Source organism: Pollachius pollachius, assembly GCF_949987615.1.
Source record: "Pollachius pollachius genome assembly, chromosome: 3".
Classification (NCBI taxonomy): Eukaryota; Metazoa; Chordata; class Actinopteri; order Gadiformes; family Gadidae; genus Pollachius; species Pollachius pollachius.
This window is the reverse complement of record NC_136936.1, coordinates 5,810,492-5,831,529: the sequence shown is the minus strand read 5'-3', so window position 1 is coordinate 5,831,529 and position 21,038 is coordinate 5,810,492. Positions and strand designations below refer to the sequence as shown.

At 48.6% G+C, this 21,038-nt stretch overlaps 2 protein-coding genes across 4 annotated transcripts in view; both read right to left on the bottom strand.

Moving 5' to 3' along the window:
- Positions 1 to 257: 257 nt before the first annotated feature.
- apbb1 (amyloid beta (A4) precursor protein-binding, family B, member 1 (Fe65)) lies at positions 258 to 13,920 on the bottom strand. 2 transcript variants are annotated; one of them, XM_079732086.1, is made up of 13 exons: positions 13,795 to 13,920; positions 12,524 to 13,177; positions 11,435 to 11,640; positions 11,238 to 11,297; positions 10,518 to 10,594; positions 10,183 to 10,249; positions 9,070 to 9,219; positions 7,103 to 7,230; positions 6,452 to 6,566; positions 6,089 to 6,245; positions 5,880 to 5,995; positions 4,936 to 5,112; positions 258 to 3,632 (listed from the first exon to the last, which is right to left on the bottom strand). In XM_079732086.1, exons 2-13 carry the CDS (start codon positions 13,152 to 13,154, stop codon positions 3,477 to 3,479), a joined length of 2,040 nt encoding a protein of 679 aa, XP_079588212.1. In that variant the 5' UTR covers positions 13,155 to 13,177; positions 13,795 to 13,920; the 3' UTR covers positions 258 to 3,476. The 2 variants fall into 2 exon arrangements, with proteins under 2 accessions (XP_079588212.1, XP_079588213.1); XM_079732087.1 differs by having other exon boundaries at positions 9,070 to 9,216.
- Positions 13,921 to 14,527: 607 nt separating this feature from the next.
- The window catches only part of LOC307071994 (scaffold protein ILK), a 14,417-nt gene continuing 7,906 nt past the window's right edge, over positions 14,528 to 21,038 (bottom strand). For both annotated transcript variants that reach the window (XM_079731132.1, XM_079731133.1), the window contains exons 4-13: positions 19,567 to 19,662; positions 19,377 to 19,473; positions 19,173 to 19,256; positions 18,837 to 18,922; positions 18,605 to 18,714; positions 18,252 to 18,379; positions 17,678 to 17,799; positions 17,038 to 17,137; positions 16,502 to 16,632; positions 14,528 to 16,139 (exon numbers count right to left, since the gene is read on the bottom strand). In XM_079731132.1, the coding sequence (XP_079587258.1) occupies positions 15,990 to 16,139; positions 16,502 to 16,632; positions 17,038 to 17,137; positions 17,678 to 17,799; positions 18,252 to 18,379; positions 18,605 to 18,714; positions 18,837 to 18,922; positions 19,173 to 19,256; positions 19,377 to 19,473; positions 19,567 to 19,662 (1,104 nt within the window). In that variant the 3' untranslated portion in view covers positions 14,528 to 15,989. The remainder of the gene's footprint in view (positions 16,140 to 16,501; positions 16,633 to 17,037; positions 17,138 to 17,677; positions 17,800 to 18,251; positions 18,380 to 18,604; positions 18,715 to 18,836; positions 18,923 to 19,172; positions 19,257 to 19,376; positions 19,474 to 19,566; positions 19,663 to 21,038) is intronic.

Genomic DNA, 21,038 nt, shown 5'->3' with positions numbered 1-21,038 from the left:
GTGCACAGCCGTGAGATCGCAGGGTGCCGTACATCTTAATGGGAGCCACTGGCACCGACAGATAACGCCCATGATTGACAACGGACCTATCGCGCCGCATCACGTCACCATAGGAGACGTTTCTCAAGCGCTATCTCATTGCGAGATGCCCTTTGCTCCTCCGTCATAAGAGAGTCACCCGGCTTCTTCACCAAACCCAGGAACGTGCAACACGATCACGCAGGAACTCAGACGACACAAGCCAAACCATGATATGTTCACATTTATTGTGCAGTGACTTTTATATACATATATTTTATACACCTAATTTACATCAACAGAAATAAATTAATCTGCTAATAGTTCATAATTGTTCTTTAGTGTCGACAGCGTGCGAGTGTGCCGACGCCACGATAAGAGAGGGGGGCACAATTCCGATCGGACATGTGAGTGACAAGGCAGAATCATGTGACTACGTCGAGATTAGTCTACGTTCAAATTAGTGTTCACACGTTACACATTTCAAGAATCCGTCAGTGGGTCTTTAAGCTATGAGATACAGTGTCACACAATCAAAAGGGTGCATTACAGAATGCTACGCTTGTCTCACTACAAAACATTCAAAATGCAGTGTCTTTCTCACGACTATAAAAACTGTGTCTCGCATCTCAGCTAGAGAGACTCTACCCGGGAGGTTACAGGCAGATTGTGTACTTTTCGGACAACAATGTTGTGAAGTGTGTGTCTGTGGATGATGGCTGCCTCCAAGCTGCCTCCCCCGGCGTGAGGCAGACTGATTAGACTCTGGGGCTGAGTGAGGTCGCACACCTGGGGTGCGTTGGGGCGATCCATGCACACAGGATGAACCAGCAATCATCCCCACCACACACAGTCCACACATGTATGTTCCATTATAGTTGGCAGTCTAAATCAAAAGGCATCACTTTCTCTTGTTGTTTTTACTGCAGTTAATCTCGTTACGTTTAGTACTTAAAATACAATGTTATAAAATACATATTTTTTTTATGTATTTTGCGTATTGATACATTTATTGATATTACTCAGCCAGAGGAGGTTACAGAAGCAAGCTAACGACATGGCCAACGCAATACCGGGAAGCCCAAACCAAATCTTCAAACTGTCTTTTTTTCTTTTTCTTCCTTTACACGGCTATTTCTACAATCGCTAAATACATCAACACACACAAGCAACCTAAAACACACCTTTGCAGTATTTACGGTTCGATATATATATCTTGTTTCGTTTAATAAAAACTAAATCTACGAAGCAAATGTGTAACTTGCCAGGAGAGTAGTGTACATTTCTTTTAGTGTTTGCAAACAAAAATACAAAACACAATTCTTGACATAACCGAGGCCAGGGTGACCCCTGGAGCCTTGGCGGGAAAACAACAACAAAATAAACAAAAAGAAAACAGAATGAAAGTGTAAACCGTCAAAGAAGAGGTCCTCTACTACGAGTCGCCCTTTGTAAATCATAGGACAGTGAGGGCTCTAAACACGCAGTCTAAAGAGGGGGGCCGACTGGGGGGGGGGGGGGGGGGGGAAGCTAAGCCACTAGCACTACTCAACAGCCCATACTGTAAATACACCGACACGCGAACGAGAGAGGGACATGCCTAGCGGACACTGACGACGACACTACCACCGACACCCCCCCTGTTTTACACCACACACACACACACAAGCACATACACGTTCTACTAGGATACACACAAACGGGTCTATAGCGCTAAGACCGCGCGGTCAGACCCCCCTGATAGACCTCTACGCCCTAGGAGCATGCAGCTTTAGTGGAGAGACGCTGTTCTACAGTACTAGTCAGTGAGGATGAGGAGGGAGATGGCTGTGGAGGCTGGCACGGAGGCTGTGGTTCTATTATTACTATTCCTTATGCACAACTCCAGCGGATGGCTATCGGGTACAGTGTGTGTGTGGAACTCATCAGATGCAAAAGGGGGATATATCTGAGTATTGCACACGCTTCGCGCTCTGAACTCGGTAACGGGGAGGGACGATGTTCACACAGATGGAGAGAGCGAGCTCTCGAACGGTCGGTCGTTTCGACGCGGATGATGATTCTTTGGAAGACTAAAAATGCGTTGCTTGGAGGAGGGCAAGGCAGGGAGTGGGGGGGGGTTAAGCATGCAGCACACAGACATACGTAGTGTCACACATTTCTTTGTACAGATGTCAGATGTCTAGCGTTAATGTACGACACGTGTAACCCTGGTTAGGACGGGGGAGATGACACTGCAGTTATCTGGCGATAACGGGGTTACATTAGTGAAAGTCACGGCTTAACGTCAGTGGTCAGTTTTTGGCAGTTCATCGGAAGAAAATGAAACGGGGGGCGGTGGCAGGAGACAAAAAAAGAGCCATGGTACTAAATCAGAGGGCCTGTGTTCATGGCGGTTCCCGTTGCACTGAAAGAATCGGGTCTGTGTCCCGGGAATCAGTCGCAGGACGTTCTCTACCCTGTAGTGTGAACGCAGCAAAATACGGCACAATGGGATGGGAGGAGGGAGATGATTTATGGGAAGGTGAGTCTAGCGAGCTCTGTAATCGAGCTCGGATCTCTGCGCCGCAGCGAGAGAATACATTACATCCATTTCCAACATTCTTAGCATGTTTCTGTTAAAACACAAAAATAGTTATAAACTCGCACAAAGAATCCCACGGAAAAGTAAGCAGAATAAAAAGGTGCCGAAGCTCATTCATTTGGGGTGGAGGGTTTGAGGACAGTTGCGGGTTAAAAAGAGGAGAAGACGTTACCGTCGCTTCATGTTCTACACCAACGACAAAGTGGGGATGCAGTGGGCGGGAATGTGTGAGTCTGTGTGTGTGTGTGTGTCAAGGTGTGTATAAGCTGTGTGAGTGGGGGAGTGGTGAGGGTTCAACTTGTAAGGCAGAACAGTGAGAGAAGCATGAGGAGGAGGAGGGAGAGGTACTTGGGGAGGTGAGGAGGAGGAGGGAGAGATACTTGGCGAGGTGAGGAGGAGGAGGAGGTACTTGGGGAGGTGAGGAGGAGGAGGAGGAGGGAGAGATACTTGGCGAGGTGAGGAGGAGGAGGAGGGAGAGGTACTTGGGGAGGTGAGGAGGAGGAGGTACTTGGGGAGGTGAGGAGGAGGAGGTACTTGGGGAGGTGAGGAGGAGGATGAGGAGGAGGGAGAGATACTTGGGGAGGTGAGGAGGAGGAGGAGGGAGAGGTACTTGGGGAGGTGAGGAGGAGGAGGTACTTGGGGAGGTGAGGAGGAGGAGGTACTTGGGGAGGTGAGGAGGAGGTACTTGGGGAGGTGAGGAGGAGGATGAGGAGGAGGGAGAGATACTTGGGGAGGTGAGGAGGAGGAGGAGGGAGAGGTACTTGGGGAGGTGAGGAGGAGGAGGTACTTGGGGAGGTGAGGAGGAGGAGGAGGTACTTGGGGAGGTGAGGAGGAGGAGGTTATGGGAGCCGCGAGGGTGGCCTCCTGCGGGTCCTCAGGGGGACTGGGGGGCTGCCTTGTAGCTCTTGAAGTTGCCCAGCAGACTCTGGACCCCCTTCTTGACGCGGCGGGCCACCGAGTCGGCCGGGGGGGTGGGCAGGCAGGAGGCCAGGCTGGGGGGCCGCGCGTCCAGACACTTCTGGTAGCGGAGCTGCAGGGACGCCACACACACACACACACACACACACACACACACACACACACACACACACACACACACACACACACACACACACACACACACACACACACACAGAACGTCAAGGAGGTGTCTTTTTTAGACAGTCAAGCATCCAACCTACCTACACAACCAGCCAGGGTGTGAGCTAGTGATTCATGCATCCTACCCTGTGATAGGCAGCATACAGTACATAACTAGTTGCTAAATGCATCACTTGCATCTACACGTGTCACTATTGTGACTGTTACAATATATTGCCGAAATCAGATGGACCAAAGCAACATGTAACACATTGCATATTGTCCTTGACCCTGAACCATGTCAACCATGACACCCTACAGCAGACAGACAGCCACCCTACAGCAGACAGATAGCCACCCTACAGCAGACAAGACACCCACCCTACAGCAGACAGCCAGCCACCCTACAGCAGAAAGACAGCCACCCTACAGCAGACAGACAGCCACCCTACAGCAGACAGACAGCCACCCTACAGCAGACAGACACCTGCACCCAGCGAGTCAGACTTCTCCTTCTGGGCTAGATGCAAACACAAATCTGACTAATAATCACTTGTATTCTGACATGTATTGATTCCTACTCTGAGTGGAAGGATTATGCTTCCTTTCAATATAGATGCGCTCCCTCACACTGACAGGGCTAACAACAGAGAGGAAGGAGGACTATGAGACGGCATTAACTATTCATCGAGATCAACTCACCCTCTGCTTGTGAAATGTCAATTGAAGTCACATTAAGAAAACAACGGCTCAATGCCCCATCCATCTTCCGATCCATCCATCCCAGTCACAGTATTTTCAATACAAAGTAGCGACACCATTTTACTGTAAATCACTGTTGTACATCACTGTTTGTTTTTGCACCATCCTGTGAGCAGCCACCCTTTGGTCTTCCTGTGCATCCTGTATGTGGTGGTGATGGTGCTAGTCATACCGATAGTGGTAGAGGTGGAGGTAGTCATACCGATAGTGGTGGAGGTGGAGGAGGTGATGGTGGTAGTCATACTGATAGTGGTAGAGGTGGAGGTAGTCATACTGATGGTGGTAGGGGTGGAGGTAGTCATACTGATAGTGGTAGAGGTGGAGGTAGTCATACTGATAGTGGTAGGGGTGGAGGTAGTCATACTGATAGTGGTAGAGGTGGAGGTAGTCATACTGATGGTGGTAGGGGTGGAGGTAGTCATACTGATAGTGGTAGAGGTGGAGGTAGTCATACTGATGGTGGTAGAGGTGGTGGTTCTGTTGTCACTCACCATGCAGGCGGCCTGGACCGCCTCACTCAGGCTGGCGGCGTTGGGCTCACACCAGAACATGTGGCAGATGAAGTCGCGCGGGCCCTCGGCCATGATGAAGGCGAAGGAGTGGACGTCCTTCCCCACGCCCATGAAGGACAGGAAGCGCACGCGGTTCTCTGACAGCACTTCCTCCGTCTGGGGGAACAGAGAAACACCAGGGTTAGCGGCTCTCCTGCTCAACACCAGACGCTGTGGGGCTCCCACGATGAAAGAAACGGTTTCCACCTTGGAGTATGTTTTACACGTCTTGAGAGTATAGTGAGAATGTTTACCTTAGTAAATAGTAGAGCGAGTGTATGTTTATACCTGTATAGTAAGTCTAGAGAGGATATGATTTACCTGGATAGTATAATGACTCAAGTGAGAGTATGTTTTTACCCGTCTTGAGAGTATACTGAGTTTGCATTTGACAATACAGTGCATGCGCAGAGGGGAAGTATTTTTGACCTGTCTTGAGAGTACAGTGAGTATTTCTTTACCTGTCTTGAGAGTATAGTCAGTATTTTTGACCTGTCTTGAGAGTAGTGAGTAGGTTTTACCTGTCTTGAGAGTATAGTGAGAGTAGGTTTTACCTCTCTTGAGAGTATAGTGAGAGTAGGTTTTACCTCTCTTGAGAGTAAAGTGAGAGTAGGTTTTACCTGTCTTGAGAGTATGGTGAGAGTATGTTTTACCTGTCTTGAGAGTATAGTGAGAGTAGGTTTTACCTGTCTTGAGAGTATAGTGAGAGTATGCTTTACCTGTCTTGAGAGTATGGTGAGGGTAGGTTTTACCTGTCTTGAGAGTATAGTGAGAGTATGCTTTACCTGTCTTGAGAGTATGGTGAGAGTATGTTTTACCTGTCTTGAGAGTATAGTGAGAGTAGGTTTTACCTGTCTTGAGAGTATAATGAGAGTATGCTTTACCTGTCTTGAGAGTATGGTGAGGGTAGCCGGGGCCACGTTGACAGAAACAGGGGTCCAGTCTTGTTTGTCTTTCGCATTCATAGCGACTTCAAGAGCCTCATTCACCATGTCTACACCTGGGAGTGATACACACGCAGACATAAAGTTTAACGACTGCACCTTTCCAAAGCAATAAACAACACTCCTTCTCTCTGTGGGTCTCTCCTCACCGACGGGCTTCGCCACGGCCACGTTCCCCAGGTAGTAGACGTGGAAGCGCTGGAAGAGCTCGCTTTTGGGGGCGGGGAACTCCTGCACCATGGGTCTGGGGGAGTCCGAGTCCAGCCTGCTCAGGCCTGGTTTGGAGGCCTTCCTCTCAGTCATTATCTGGGGGTGTTGGGGGAGATGGACATGAGGTCATAACCAGGGCGATATATTCACATTCAAAGAATCCGAATTCTGCCCAGCAGAAAGGGTACCGCATTTGATCCCCAACCTCTGAAGCCTAGAACTGCAGACTTCGGCGATCTTATGGTAAAAGCGTCGGCTAAATAAGGGACCGACTGAACGCTAAAGGTGAGTGAGAGGCGTACCTTGGAGCACATCTCATGCAGGCTGGTGGCGATGTTCTTGGCTGGCGAATCACAGCGGAACACGTGACACTTGAGGACCTGAGTCAGGTTGTCCCGGGCGACGTACGCAAAGTCCCTGGGGGAGCCAATTAAATCACGCCTCGATTAAAAAAAACACAATCTTTAGCGTCACAAGCCTCATACGCTATACATAATAGAACATGCACCAAACAATAAAATACATTTTGTTTCACAGAACGACGGTAAACAATGACCACGGGAGTATACCTTTCCCTATTGGTGAAAGAGAAACGCAGCATGGAACGAGGAAAGAGAAGGGGGGTTAGAAAGCAGCGGCATCAGAAACCTTCTCCGGGACACCCGGGCAGTATTGTGCAGTACATGTTACACGCCACTAGATGGCAGTATAGGTTCTAGACATGGGTTGTACACTTGACAAATTATGCAAAAGAAGTAACTACCAGGTTAATTCTGTAAGGGTGCAAACGCACCCACTATAAAAGTCCCGACAATTGTTAAGAAAATACAATGCTCGTTTAACTAACATAAGTTGTCGTGTTATTCCTAACATAATAATGAGCGTTTGTAAAACATCAAGTCCTGACTGGGAGGTCTCAGACGGTGTCTGGCCCTCGTCCCGTGGGGACTGACCTGCCGTTGTCCCGCCCTACGCCCCACACTCGGATGCTGGCGATGGGCTGGGCGTGCAGCAGGGTCTGGCCCAGGGGGTCGATCAGGTTCATGGTGTCGTTCTCCAGGACCATCAGCATATCCTTCCCCTGTCCGGGCAGACACAGGAATGATTTCACTACATCGCAACTAGAGGGACAGCCATGTTCTCCTTATGGTGGAGATCTAGTGATTTCACTAGATCTCACTAGAGAGGAGCCACTAGATCATTACTAGAGGGGAACCACGTTTGCCTTATGGTGGAGATCTAGTGATTTGACTAGATCACGACTAGAGCCACTGGAGCCACTAGATAAGAGTAGAGGGACAGCCATGTTCTCCTTATGGTGGAGATCTAGTGATTTCACTAGATCACGACTGGAGAGGAGCCACTAGATCACATGTGCTCCCTAGGGTAGTGATTTTATTAAAACACTATACCCACTTGGAGTTGAGAAAACAATGCTTGCGTTGGTTGTTGCGCTGCATTTTTGTCTAAACTTAATTTGATCTAATCCAATAAAGGGGTAGGATAGTATCGTCTAGTGTTTAGGATATTGGACTCCCAGCCCAAAAGCCTATAGGTTCCAACCCCAATGCAGTCTGCCTGCTCCTTGATAAATATTCAATAAGAAACACCAATAAAAACTGAATACACCGAGGGGTTGCTATGGATGAAGGTATCTGCCACATGAGCATACAACACATTCAAGTATTGAAGCAACATGAAGAATAACACCCACCAAGAAAACACATTATATAGCAGCAGAGAGCTGAGCCAGCAAAGATAAGCCCAAAATCTAATCATCGACACAGCAGCTGACGGCCTCTTTAAAAAGGTGAACCCCACCTCGTTCTCCTTCAAAACGAGGCAATGTGTGTGGCATTGTAGCGCCCAAGTTCACCTTAAAGGCTACGTTTACATAATGACAGTCTGAACAGAAGACGCAAAAGTGGCGTTGCGTCTTCACTTTTTATTCCGCGTTTAGAAGAGCGTTTTCGGGAGGAAATCTGCGCGGATACGGTGACGCAAAAGTGTGCAGAATTTGATTGGGTATGCATGCCAGGCGGCTAGGTAGTGCTGTGATACACTATCACACAACACCGCCATGTCTGAGCGCATGCGTAGAATCTTCCATCTCCTCTTATCTGCGCCGCGAAAACCAAAACATGGCTACTGCCGGTAATAAGAGTGTAATTAGGGATCCTTCTCTGTTCAGTAATACTATCTGTACATATCCTGTACATTTCGTGGAAAGACTCCTGTATGTTTATTAGAACTGCGAGAGCAGCTTGAAGATCCGACGGAATGGAATAAATCCAACATGTTTGTTTATTTCCCTGTACTGGCGCATGTATGTGACGTAAACGCGACGCGAGCAGATCTGAGCAGAGTTTTGCGTCTTGGCAGTGTAGACGGAAACGCTACGGCGGAGCGTATTCAAGTTTTCCACTCTGGAGGGTGGTTTCAGATTTTTGCGTTTTTAAGCCCCAAAAAAACGCTGTCACCGTCTAAACGAAAGGCACTTCCGATAAAATATTTTGTCTTTCTTACCCGCAAGCGTCCTCATGTAAACAGGGCCCAAAACAAAGATAGAGGGTCCATGAGCTGCACTGAGGCCACCTCACCTCAGGCCTGCCTCTTTAAGAGACAGTGAACCCACAACCAGCAGGGCAGTGGGTTAGCTTTTACTTTTACCTTTTTCACTTTTAATCTTTCAACCTTATTTATAGTACTTATTAACAGTGACAGGGAGATTTATGTTTCTTCATGTCTTATGTTGTCATGTGTTGATATTTTTACTCCACCTTCAGATGTAGCAATTCAATTACGTTGTATAGGTGACAAATAAAGTCTGTCTGTCCGTCCATCTGTCTATCTAACCCGAGAGCAGCTCTCAGAGGGCAGAGGAGCAGAGCTCCAGAGGTGCCGTGCTCGCCGGGCCTACCTCTCCCCAGATGCCCACGGTGTCGTGCAGGTTGTGTTTGTGGTAGGACAGCTGGCGGATGCAGTTGTTGACGGCCACGCTGCTCTTCCCCGGGGCCATGTCGTCCTCGGACATCTCCACCCAGCCCAGGGAGCGCACGGCGAAGCACTGCTGGAATGCCACCACCACCAGCCGCAGCACCGGGGAGGGAGGGAGGAGGGAGGGATGGAAGGAGGGTGGAGGGAGGGATGGAAGGAGGGATGGAAGGAGGGTGGAGGGAGGGGGGAGGGATGGAAGGAGGGTGGAGGGAGGGATGGAAGGAGGGAGGAGGGAGGGATGGAAGGAGGGTGGAGGGAGGGTTGAGGGAGGGATGGAAGGAGGGTGGAGGGAGGGATGGAAGGAGGGAGGGATGGAAGGAGGGTGGAGGGAGGGATGGAAGGAGGGAGGAGGGAGGGATGGAAGGAGGGTGGAGGGAGGGATGGAAGGAGGGAGGAGGGAGGGATGGAAGGAGGGTGGAGGGAGGGATGGAAGGAGGGTGGAGGGAGGGATGGAAGGAGGGTGGAGGGAGGGGGGAGGGGGCGATGGTGGTTGGGTTGGAGGGTGGGTGGGGGGCACAGGATGAGCCAGGGGAACAAAGGAGACAGTCCGGTTAGAATAGGACGGGGGGGGGTTAGTCTGTTGTTGACACAGATGTTTAAGATGTTCACCGATCATCTGTGTTGTACATTCATGTTTTATTATTGTTCATCGTTGTGCCGGTGCCTGCTGCTTCATTTCCCCCCAGGGATGAAAAACAAACCATCCAGTCCATCCGTCTATGAAGCCCACCAACAGCCTTTGTTTTTGGAGCGTTTCCTAATGGTCGCTGTTTGGCATTAGAAACACACATCTATCCCAGAATCACCAACATTCATTATTGATTAATAATTCATGCGGACATAAGGTCCAAAAAGTGTGTGTACTCGGGTGTCAACACAGTGCATAAGATTGACTGCTGAAAGCATGAACTTGAAATGATCCTGTTCAAGGTCATCGATGGCCCAGGTGTACCGGTGGAAGCAACAGGGACTGGAAGAGGCTACGTTGCGTATAAATTGATGTTTCAGGGAGCGTGTGTGCCAGGGGTCTGTGTACCTTGGACTCCAGATCTGTGCACAGGGGCCGGAGCTTCAGCTCTTCCTCAGACTGGGAACAGTTGTAGCTGCAGAGAGGAAGAGAGAGATGGGGGGGGGGGGGGGGGGGAGAGAGAGAGACACACACAAAGAGCGACAGACCGAGGGAAACAGACCGAGACAGAGAGGGAGAGAGATGCGCACAGACAGACAAAAAGATACGAGAAAGAGAGACAGGGAGAGAGAGAGTGACAGAGATGGGTTAGGAACAGTGAAGGCTGCAAACACACAGAAGGCCCAGGAACACAGTTTCTTCTGCATGAGTCACAGCATTTAATTGGCTCCACAGCGACCTACTTTAGGTTGATGGATGCGTAGCGCAGCGTCGCCCCCTCAAACTCTTTTAAGCTCTGGTCAGAGGTCACCTCGGCCTCCTGCAGGAGGAGAACAGGGAGGGTGACTAGCTGTAGATTCAACACGGACCGAACTATGTTGGTTTTAAATCACTGTTGGACGGAGGGAGCTGTAGAATTTGTTTAATTGGCCGAAAGGTGTGTGTGGCGCGCGCACGCACGCACACACACACACACACACACACACACACACACACACACACACACACACACACACACACACACACACACACACACACACACACACACACACACACACACACACACACACACACACACACGATTGATTGAAACAGACAGATACAATACAAGGGAGCAAAGAACATCAGCAGCCTGGAGCAACTGTCTGCCTCGCTTCTTATAAACTCCTTGGTTACGAGGAACTGGGCAGTTCATACGGAGACGCATGTAATGTCAATCTTATTTACTGCCTTAAGTGACCAGTATCTTTCTCTATAACAATCTCATGGCAGCGTCGGCTCAGCACAGGCCGGAGGTTACAGAGGAAAACACAACCAGTCCAGACTGATTTTAAATCCATCTCTCTGAAACCTGTCCCGACTTCACCGTGACTTTGCATACAATCCCCTTTAATTCCTTGGAAATGAGAGGATTGGAGAATGACCAAATGACACACTTTATTACAGATAAATGACAAACTAACCTTCCACAGCTCTGTATCAGAGGCTCCTTCGTCAGGGTGGGAAAGATGAACCCAAGGTTCCTGAAGGATGTACCAGAGGTTAAGACACATGGCAGCACCTGATATGATACACTTTACTAAACATAGACCCATAAAAGATGTGTGTGTCAGAGTGTGTGTGTGTGTGTGTGTGTGTGTGTCCGTCCCCTGTCCCCCACCTCTTGTTCCTCGCAGGGGCTGGTCTCCAGGGACATGCTGGAGGACATGACGCAGTCCCCCAGCTTGTCCTGGGCCGAAGGGGGCTCCCACTGGGTGGTGCCGGTGGGGATGTGCCAGTAGTAGGTCCCCGAGGTGTCTCGCACCCTCATCCAGCCGGAGGGCAGGTCCGTGTCCGTCTCGAAGGCGTTGGACTCCCAGAAGGAATCTGGGAGGACAGAGGAGTTGCTGAACCTGCACTGCACCACTCATACATCTGTGTCACAGGCTCACGAGCGCACGGATCTCAACATAAATAGTGCAGTGTCTCTCGAGTGGAGGACGAAGGATGTGTACCAACACAATGTCAAACGTATTAGTGCACGTCCTCGACGTAAAGGTTGCAATGTCTTCTTGTACGTGAATGCATTCAACGTGACGTTTGACACAATGTAACGTGTGGTGATATGCGGTTCATGAAGGTAGGAGAATACAAAACTCCAGCCTTCCAAAATAAAACTTGCCCATTTCTTCCAATAAATGAGAACTTAAAAGAAAATTGTCTTATTGAGACAGCCAAATGTGCGTAATCACAGGAAACATAAATGCTTGCCTTGCTTCATACTAAAAGCCAACAAATGAACCAAGCATATTTGAATAGAAAATAAGAAGCATTATTCCTTCGTCACTTAGCAGGTACGTTAATCTCGTACGCTAAAAAGGTCAGAGTAGGCAAGGCAATCTTGCTACTCTGAGTAATGCCCCACACCCACCTACAGGTGGGTGTGGGGCATTGGGGATTGAAACCAGTAGCACCTCACTAACTGCGGCCTGTGCACGCATTTCAAGGTACGAACATCTAACAGTCCAGTCTGACGCTCACAACAGAAACCTTTTCAATAACATTTTCAATCTACACTGCGTCAACAAATATTTATAATTCATTAGTCAGCAATCCTTCACAACCCCGTTTACATGAGGGGCTCACTAAGTGGGGTGCTGGCATCTCCGAGGTGAGGAGACACTGCCTTAGCCACTGCGGTGTGCCCTTCCCCAAGCAGGCCTACAGAGCGACACTCCCAACACCGGGCCGGGCACCGCTGAAGGCGTACCTCTGTTGCCGTTGGGGGTGCTGTCGGGGGCCTGGTCGGTGGCCTCCTGGGACAGCGCCGGCCAGCTGGCCTCCTCGTCGCTGGGCGTCCCGCTCACGTTGGAGAACAGCAGGCAGGTGTTCCTCCCCGCCGCCGCCCCCTCGCTCTGGGACTCCGTGTCGCTGCGCTGCTCGTCCTCCGCCGCCCGCTCCCCTTCCGCTACGCTGGACTCATCCTCCTCCTCCTCCTCCTCGTCCTCCTCCTCCTCCTTCTCTTTGTCGTCCTCCTCCTTCCCCTCCTCCTCCGGGGCCTCCAGGGAGTCGATGAGGACCTTGGAGGACTCCTCATCATTCAGGGCGGGGATGATGGCGGTCTTTGGGGACTTGCCCTGCACCCCCTGTTGCTCTCCCTCGGTGGAGAGCTTGTGCAGGAGGAAGTCCTCCTCGTTGCCATTCTGGTTGATATTGCAGTTGTGGTCTTGGTGCTTGGCTACTTTGCGCAGCTGGTTGCGTCCTTCTTTGACCCATTTGGCGTTGTTGCCGGTGGACTCCTGGTCCACCCAGTGGCCGCTGTCGTTCAGGTTGTTCTTGAGCTCCTCGTCCTGCTTTTGTTTATTGATTGCATATGACATGTCATCGTCATGGCCACCCATGGTAGCCTCACCATTCAACAGCTCTAGGGAGAGATAAGATTAGAGATAAGCGTTAGGATCGTTTAATCGTCAGATGTGTTCAGCAAAAAAGGGATTAAATCCTATAATGCCACGATCGAAGTTGTGTGGGCACTTTCACCGGACGGGCGGGTTTACTCATGTCTTCATTATGCTAGTAGCTGTTAGGTCACTGCGTACTGACTACCATTCAGCGGGGGTTGTACGGCCCTGGTTCTGGTCGCTCCCCGCACCAAAGTTCGACTCACAATCGTGTCTTGTGTTTGAGTGGCCGCAAGCGCCTTCAGCCTCACGCTTTCTCCTCCATCGGTAACCTCACCTCCACCAATCCTTGACACATCTGCCAGCACAGCACGGCACCTTGTACTATTTCGATTTCTTTCACAATCGATCGTTTCCTAACCCGGCATATGTATTCATAAGCAGAACCGATACATGACACGGAACAATACAAAGCAAGGATTGTGTGGCTCGGCCTTAACACCTCTCGGTCACCAGCCTCCTCCGCCATCATCGCTCCGTAGCTAACGCTAGCTAAGCTAACCTACGAATTACACCGAGGAACGACCGATTCCCGCGGTCACACGGATACCTCCGTGGGGAAGGTGTTGCTTTTACTCACCAAACTCCGTGAAAGCCCCCTTGTTTTTAATCCAGTGTAGATATGAACTACATATTTCCGCACATCGAGGTAGCTGCTTTGGTTTCTAGGTGGTGTTTGTCAGCTGGGTCGTCTAGCGATAGAGGCTGACCGTGCGTCAGAGATGCGTCACGCCCCGTGCCGCTCTGGGACAGCGCCACTGAAAGCATCCATCGTGCAGGCCTACTACACACCGCTAAACACATGGATGTGTAAGGTGGGCGTACTAGCTGTACACCCACGCCACACACACAGATTGAGATCTCTGTGTGTTGTTTTAAACGTCTTGAATTAAATATGCTTCATGGTAAAAAAAAAAAAAAGATTTATGCGCGTCTTGTGTAACTTCTCTCTTCCATTTAGTTGCATTTCTAGCTATGATCAAAAATGTTTAACTTATGAAATATAAAGGTTTATTGGCTGCATATTTATGTTCTGTCCCCCTGTATTAAAAAAAATGGCAGTGTCCTTGACATTGACAGTTGCAATCAGGGAAGTATCATATCTTGATTCTAGAAAAGGCTGCTTTAGGTTTGGCTTTAAAGGATCACTGCAGTTGTCAAGCCGAACCGTTACTGTTACAATAAATACATTGTTACAGTAATTTAACAGGTATATGATGATGCAAAGTCAAGTATGAAATCGTAAAGGACTACCTGCCACTGCCAAGAGTTGGGAGTAAAATAAGATAGAAAAGTCAAGACATCGGTTTCTTTTTAATATCCTTATTTATAAATACATATTTGTTTAAGACATGCTTGATTTTGGCTTTAACCCTGTGATTCAGCACAAACAAGCAAACCGGTGAATACACAAAACAATACAAGTAAAAAATATCTCAGGACAAAGCAACAACAAAGTTATGGCAGGAAAGGAAGTGACATCATAGACAGACGGATGTGTGGTCAAACCCTTTTGGCAAGATGTCACTGGATTTTGCCAACAACCTTTTCACACAAACAAGATTTGATTCGGAGGAAGGAAGTTCCCCATATATTTAAGAACAAAGCAAATACAATGATTGTGATTGTGACGTTTTAGACGCAGCAGTAAGCAATCGTATCTGCAAATAATCAGTGCAACGTAATACATATAAAAACAGGTGTTAATTGCTGCATTTCCCAAGCTCATTCTGCAGAGAAATTGAAAAATAAACTTTATCGATACTTTTTTAACCTGGGCATAATGTTGCAATGATGGCAATGTATCTTATAAGGGATTTGCATAAAAAAATCCAGAAATGACTATACATTTTAGAGACATAAGTATTGAATCATCAGGATTACATGAATACAGTTATTGATAAATGTACCCCATTGGACATTACTCGACAAAGGAAGGAACACATTTTGATAGCGACGTATGCGAACCTGATGCATTCGACATCAACACTTATTTGGTCGGTTTTACAGCTCCAGCAGGTGACGGCGGAGGCAAATAAGGCGGAAATAAAGCCGAGCTACAAGACACCATCCAGTACACGTATTCACGTGGGAGCTACTCGTTCACATCCATGTCCTAAATAAAGTTAATTACTAAACGCTCGGTCTCCCCCTCCTCCCAGATTGTATACAATTCATTATCAATACAACAAAGAGACAAACGTGTTTTCACAAGACAGGCTTTGGATAAGCTTAATAGCGTCTCTTCTTACAGAGACCTCCCGTTCTACCCTACGGAGCCGGTGGTTCAAAATGCGACGGATAGGGATCCACTTCCACGAAGAGAGAGAAACGAGGCTTCATAATCGATGCAGGCGGCGTGACTGGGGGGGGGGGGGGGGGGATCTCACTCGGACCACCAGCGGTGATCCCACATCACGGCCACAAACCGCGACCACCAGAGCGTCCACGGTGCGTCCACACTAAGCTAGTCCAGATCAACGCGTGGATAAAAACGCAGAGGTCACGACGACAGACGGAGGAGAACGTGACCCCCCCAAAAAAAAATGAAACGATTAAAATCATAAAACGCGTTAAAAACGAGTGCCTGCTACCAGGTTGGGGGCAGAAGCCGGCGGTACAGTGGTACGGAGAGCAGCGGCGGAGTGGCAGAGAGAAGGGCTTTAAGGCACCACCGGTCCAGCACCGCGGCACCACGACGGGGGCAAGACAAACGGGGTTTCCCCCCAGGGGCTCGTTCAAGGAGGAGGGTGGGTGGGAGGGGTGGGAGGGGCTTCACTTGTCTTGCATCTTTTCCAAGATGGGCACGATCATGTCGAACTTGGGTCTCTTGGCCGGGTCCTCGTTCATGCAGATCTTCATCAGCTTGCAGATGTGGGGGGAAATGCCCGGCGGGATGGTGGGCCGCAGACCCTCCAGGGCCACCTGGACACACACACACGCACACACACATTAGGAATTATCTTAACAGGATTTATAATGCCTTTGTCTCAAATACGAGCCTTTGTTTAGTTCCGATTATGCATGATAGTTGACGATAATAACAAAACAAAATTTAACCTGAGTGACCTAAATAGTCACCCAAGTATCCCCTTATTTAGACTGCAATGTAGGAATACTGTAAGGCACCCTTGGAATGGGGAGTGGGACATTGAAATCCAATCAGAAGGGGTCACCCGAGACTGCAGGTTTAATACCGGGGTGTGTGTCTGTCTGGAGCTTTATCTGGATGTGGACATGTCCAGACACAAGACACCACCACTGAGAAGGTCTTGGTCCATATTTACCTTCATGCCTATTTCCATGTTGGAGAGGTCAGCGAAGGGCACCTCCCTGGTGACCAGCTCCCACAGCAGCACGGCGAAGCTCCACATGTCCGCGGAGCGACGGTTGATGTCCTCGGGCTTCTTCTGCAGGGCTGGGGGACACGCGGCAAACACGACGCCGGTAAACACACAGAGCTGTGGCCGTGGTGCGGCGGAATCTGATCTGTTTCTCTAAATATGCGGTGAGATTGAACCGGTCGAATCACTTGGTTGGTTCAACTCCCTTTTTATTTGTATGCGCCGTAATCACAGATGGTCACAAAGAGCTTTCCAGACCGCATTGTACAAGACTCCCCAAGCCTCAGCTCTCTGAAGGCCAAGGAAAAAACCCACAAGAGAGAGATCGGAGGAGGATGATTAGGAGTGCAATAGGTGCCAGATAAAGTCTGAACTGAACTCAAGTGCTCCCTGCTGCAGTAAGGCCCTGAGCCATTGCTTTGTGGTTGAGAGGTTTGAGGAACAACATGGGGGTAGGGGTAGGGGTGAGGAGGACCTACCTTCAGGGGCCACCCACGCGGGGGAGTACATCCTGCCGGGACACTGGAAGGAGAACTTAACGTCGGACATGCTGATCCTGGCCGTCATGTCCTCATCGATCTGGAGCGGGGACATACGAATGGATTTAATGCATTAAATACGACGCTGCAACATATTATCGCTTCTAACTGGAGAGGGTAAATACAAATGGTTATAATACATTCACGACCCTATGGATTAAAAGATCTTTGCCCCTTCTCTGCTCATGTTGAGGTTAATTCTGAATATGGTCATTTTGGAGACGTCTTTGCATTTTCACATTTGAAAATGCAAAGACACCACATTTTTCACCTTTGAAAGAGAACACATAGTATAAACGTGAGTAGCCTGGTGTGAACAGTCAATCATTCTTCCATGTTGGTTGATTTCTCACCTTCTAAATCTCTGAAAGACTTATTTTTCAGCATTTCAGCCTGCGTTATATCCATCCATCTTCATAAAAAACAATGTTCTTCTACATATCCCCCCCCCCCCCCCATTTCTAGTGCATCCTATCATATCAATATTTCAACACATTCAATGGCCATGACTCCAACATGATTAAGACCATGTTGTGTCTGATAAGGTCCCCTCCTGTCAGTCCCACGGGGGGGGGCTCACCATGACACTCTTGCTGTTGAGACTGTGGCGAGGGATCATGGGCTCCAGCGTGTGCAAAAAGGCCATTCCACAGGCAATGTCCAGCGCAAACTTCACCGCCTGCGTCTGGTCCACCACAAAATCTGGAGAAGGCCACAGCAGAGAATGAACAAACAGTTTATATGTTCTCAGACTGGATGGACAACTACTGGGCAAGGCTTTTGTTGTTCACTTGAAATGAAAGGTTTAACACAACTTAAAAACAGACAACATAATGCAAAACACGCAAAAAAGACTGGTGATGTAAACAATGTCTGCAAAGCCACAGCAAAGGACAAACAAACGCATTCTCTGGACAACAAAGAGGACGGTCTCGCTGAGTGAAAAGGGCGTCTTCCCAGAGCAGCTGGGAGATGTGACTGACACCCAAACGTTTAGTTGTACACAAACCAAAGCAGACGGCATAGCTCCCTTCAAACAAACCAAAAACACAGCTAAACGGGTAACATCGGTGGTCAGAGATCAGGAGGTGCCCGGCCCTCCTCCTACGATCCAGTGCAGGAGGAGGAGCAGGAGGAGGAGGAGGAGTACTCACTGGTGCCCTCATGCAGAACGTTGTACAGGGAGCCATAGGGCATCCAGTGGGTGATGACGATGGGGTGGGGGGCCGGAGGAGACTGACATGCGCCCAACATGGGGAGGACATTTGGGTGAGAGAAGATCCTGAGATGGGGGTGGGGGAGGAAGGGGGAGGAAAGGAAGACAGACAGAAAAAAAAACAAAAAATAGACAAACCCGACAAGTGTTTTGGATCAACAGGACGCAATGAATTCAACAGGACGTAATGAAATAAAATAAAAACACAGAATGAAAGACAAACACACAACAATGTGACAGAGAGACGTATTCCAGCAGCATTGCAGTAATATATCGGCGGTATACACTAACCTAAGTTTTGGATACTCCTCGTTGAAGTCCCTACTCTTCCTCGTTGTCCAATCGCGAACCTTTAGCAACTTCACCACCACGTCGTTACCTTGCCAACGCCCCTGCCACAACTTTAAGGGGGGAAAAAGACACCAATGTCAGAGCTTTCACTCCACTGTGGTTCAACGCCCTAACGTTGAACCACAGTGACTCTACAGCGATGGGGGAGGAAGGTGTAGGGGCAACAGCCTACCTCTCCAGACTGGTTCTCGTTAATTTTGGCCAAGAGTGAGAGTTGCTTGAAGTCCACACCAGCAAGCTTGTTCAGGGTGCCGTTCCCTACAAACACAGAGCACAAACCCGCTAGAATACACTCACAAAAGCCCCCCGAGACATGAAAATATAGATATTTCCATGGTGGTGAAATACTACCATTTTAGCGTAAATGCTATTATTACTATACCGTATAAAACTGTGAAATCCAGCTGTCAGCAGAGTCATCAGCCAGAATCAACACAGTGATCCCAGCGGGACATTTAAGGGAAACAATGGATGGAAACGGTGACGCTAATTAATGGGTAGAACTCACTGGGTCGGGTTCTGGTGGTGCCCTTCCAGAAGCTGTCCTTGAAGGGAACCTTGGTCAAGTTCTGCCCCAACTTCTCTGCTTTCTCTGTCGATTCAGGAGAAGACGAAGTTAACACTAAGTCAGTGAATAAACGTCGAGCCGTTTAAAGATAAAAACCTTGTGCGATTAAATATTAATAAATAATAAATAAATATTGGTGCTGACCTTTAAGGATTTCCCGCAGGTGAGGTTTCGCCTTGTCCATGGGGGTTTGGCCATATTTATTACAGATGCTCACCTGTGCCCCATTAGTTACCAGGTCCTGAAGTGAGGAGGAGGGGGGGGGGGAACAGCGTAAGCGAGAGCAGCATAAAAACGAACGCTGTGATAATGGTCCACCAGGGGGCGCACTCACCTCAGCCACCAGGTCCTGACCCCAGAAGCAGGCGTAGTGCAGAGGCGTGTTGCCGTGCTCGTTCACAGTGTTTGTGTCCGCTTTGCACTGTATTAGCTTCAAAAGAAGAAGAAAAGTGGAAGATTATTATTTTGTATCGCTAATATGAACCAGGCTATCGGGATCCCGTTTCGGCTAGACAGAGAGAATTCCAGCTACCTAATCCATCCTGGGAGGCTGTGGTTTATTCCATCTCCGGTTACATTCCGGAGGGAATATCATGTAGTAATATTATGACTATCTCAAAAGTAGTGGCCTGCAGACTTCCGACAACAAACACCAGAACTAATCGTAGAAACCAAGAGCAACCGTGACAGAAAATGTATAAATCAGGTCATCTTCTTGATGACCTAACCCCAACAATCAAAACCCATTAAGTCTGAGACAATTGTCAATTGAACAAGATATTCCTTTGTAAAATGTAATGCATTGATCTGAATTGTTGTTAGATGAAGTACATCAGATCATATAAACTACTAGCTATAATCCATACAAAATGTGATCATCAACACAGCTTGCTAATGCATATTTTCCTGATAAACATTACTGCTCCAAGAACAGACCAGCCCTTTTTGATTGCATTGGTTGTACAAATGACACACCCCCGGGTTTCGCAAGCCTCAGTTGCAAAAACAAAACCCTTGCAGCAACACATAAATCCGCTATTTTGGAAGTAAAGATTTGACGAGCTAGCGAGCTGCAAGTCGCGAGCTGCTTCTCTGTGTCTGGGGGACATTTTCCCTGCTCAATTAAAGAGTTTTTTTGTCCCTCAGCATCGCCTATAGCCTGAATAAACATTTACACAGGCGGTCACAAACAAAGCACGGCACAGATGACGAGAAACCATCCCCGGCTTGCCCTGTCTCCACTACCAAAGAAAATGTCAGAGAACTGTTTACAGGGAAGAAATGTCAATACATTCTCCTTTAGCTTTAGCTTTCTAAAGGGAAATCGTTCTAAAAACACACTGAGCTATGAAATGCTGAGAAGGAACGGTTGTATTGCTGTGAACCAGCTAACCACACCATAACAAAGATCCCACAACACATTAATAATTAACATTACACAACAGTTTCAGTTGTTTTGGGTGTTGAATGGTGCGAACAAACCCACAAGATACCGTGGAAGGGTCTTTCTCAATGGCACTGATGGCATGGATACTGCCAGCATTGGGGATTTGATTCCTAGACCCACGTAAGAGAAGAATGCTTCCACTCACTGCACTGCAGGAGGCTTGGGTTAAAGGCCCGCCCAAATGGCACACATTCATATTTAATGGGGACAGGATCTGGCAGGGACTTCAGAAGACCTTATTACGGCATTGTTTGAGTGCAGGCACGATATGCAATTCGCTGTGCAATTGTTTTTCTTGTGCGGTTTAACCGAAGGGTACAAAGTTAGCTTCCCCTCAGTGTCCGCTGGCTTCCACCGTT

What these genes read in the sequence shown, in the direction of transcription:
- apbb1 (XM_079732086.1), bottom strand. Translation starts at nt 13,154, where the DNA reads ATGGGTGGCCATGACGATGACATGTCATATGCAATCAATAAACAAAAG. An exon ending in TACGCATCCATCAACCTAAA is followed by an intron (nt 10,250 to 10,517) that starts GTAGGTCGCTGT and finishes TCCTCTCTGCAG; the next exon opens with CTACAACTGTTCCCAGTCTG. An exon ending in GGCCGTGGCGAAGCCCGTCG is followed by an intron (nt 5,996 to 6,088) that starts GTGAGGAGAGAC and finishes TATCACTCCCAG; the next exon opens with GTGTAGACATGGTGAATGAG.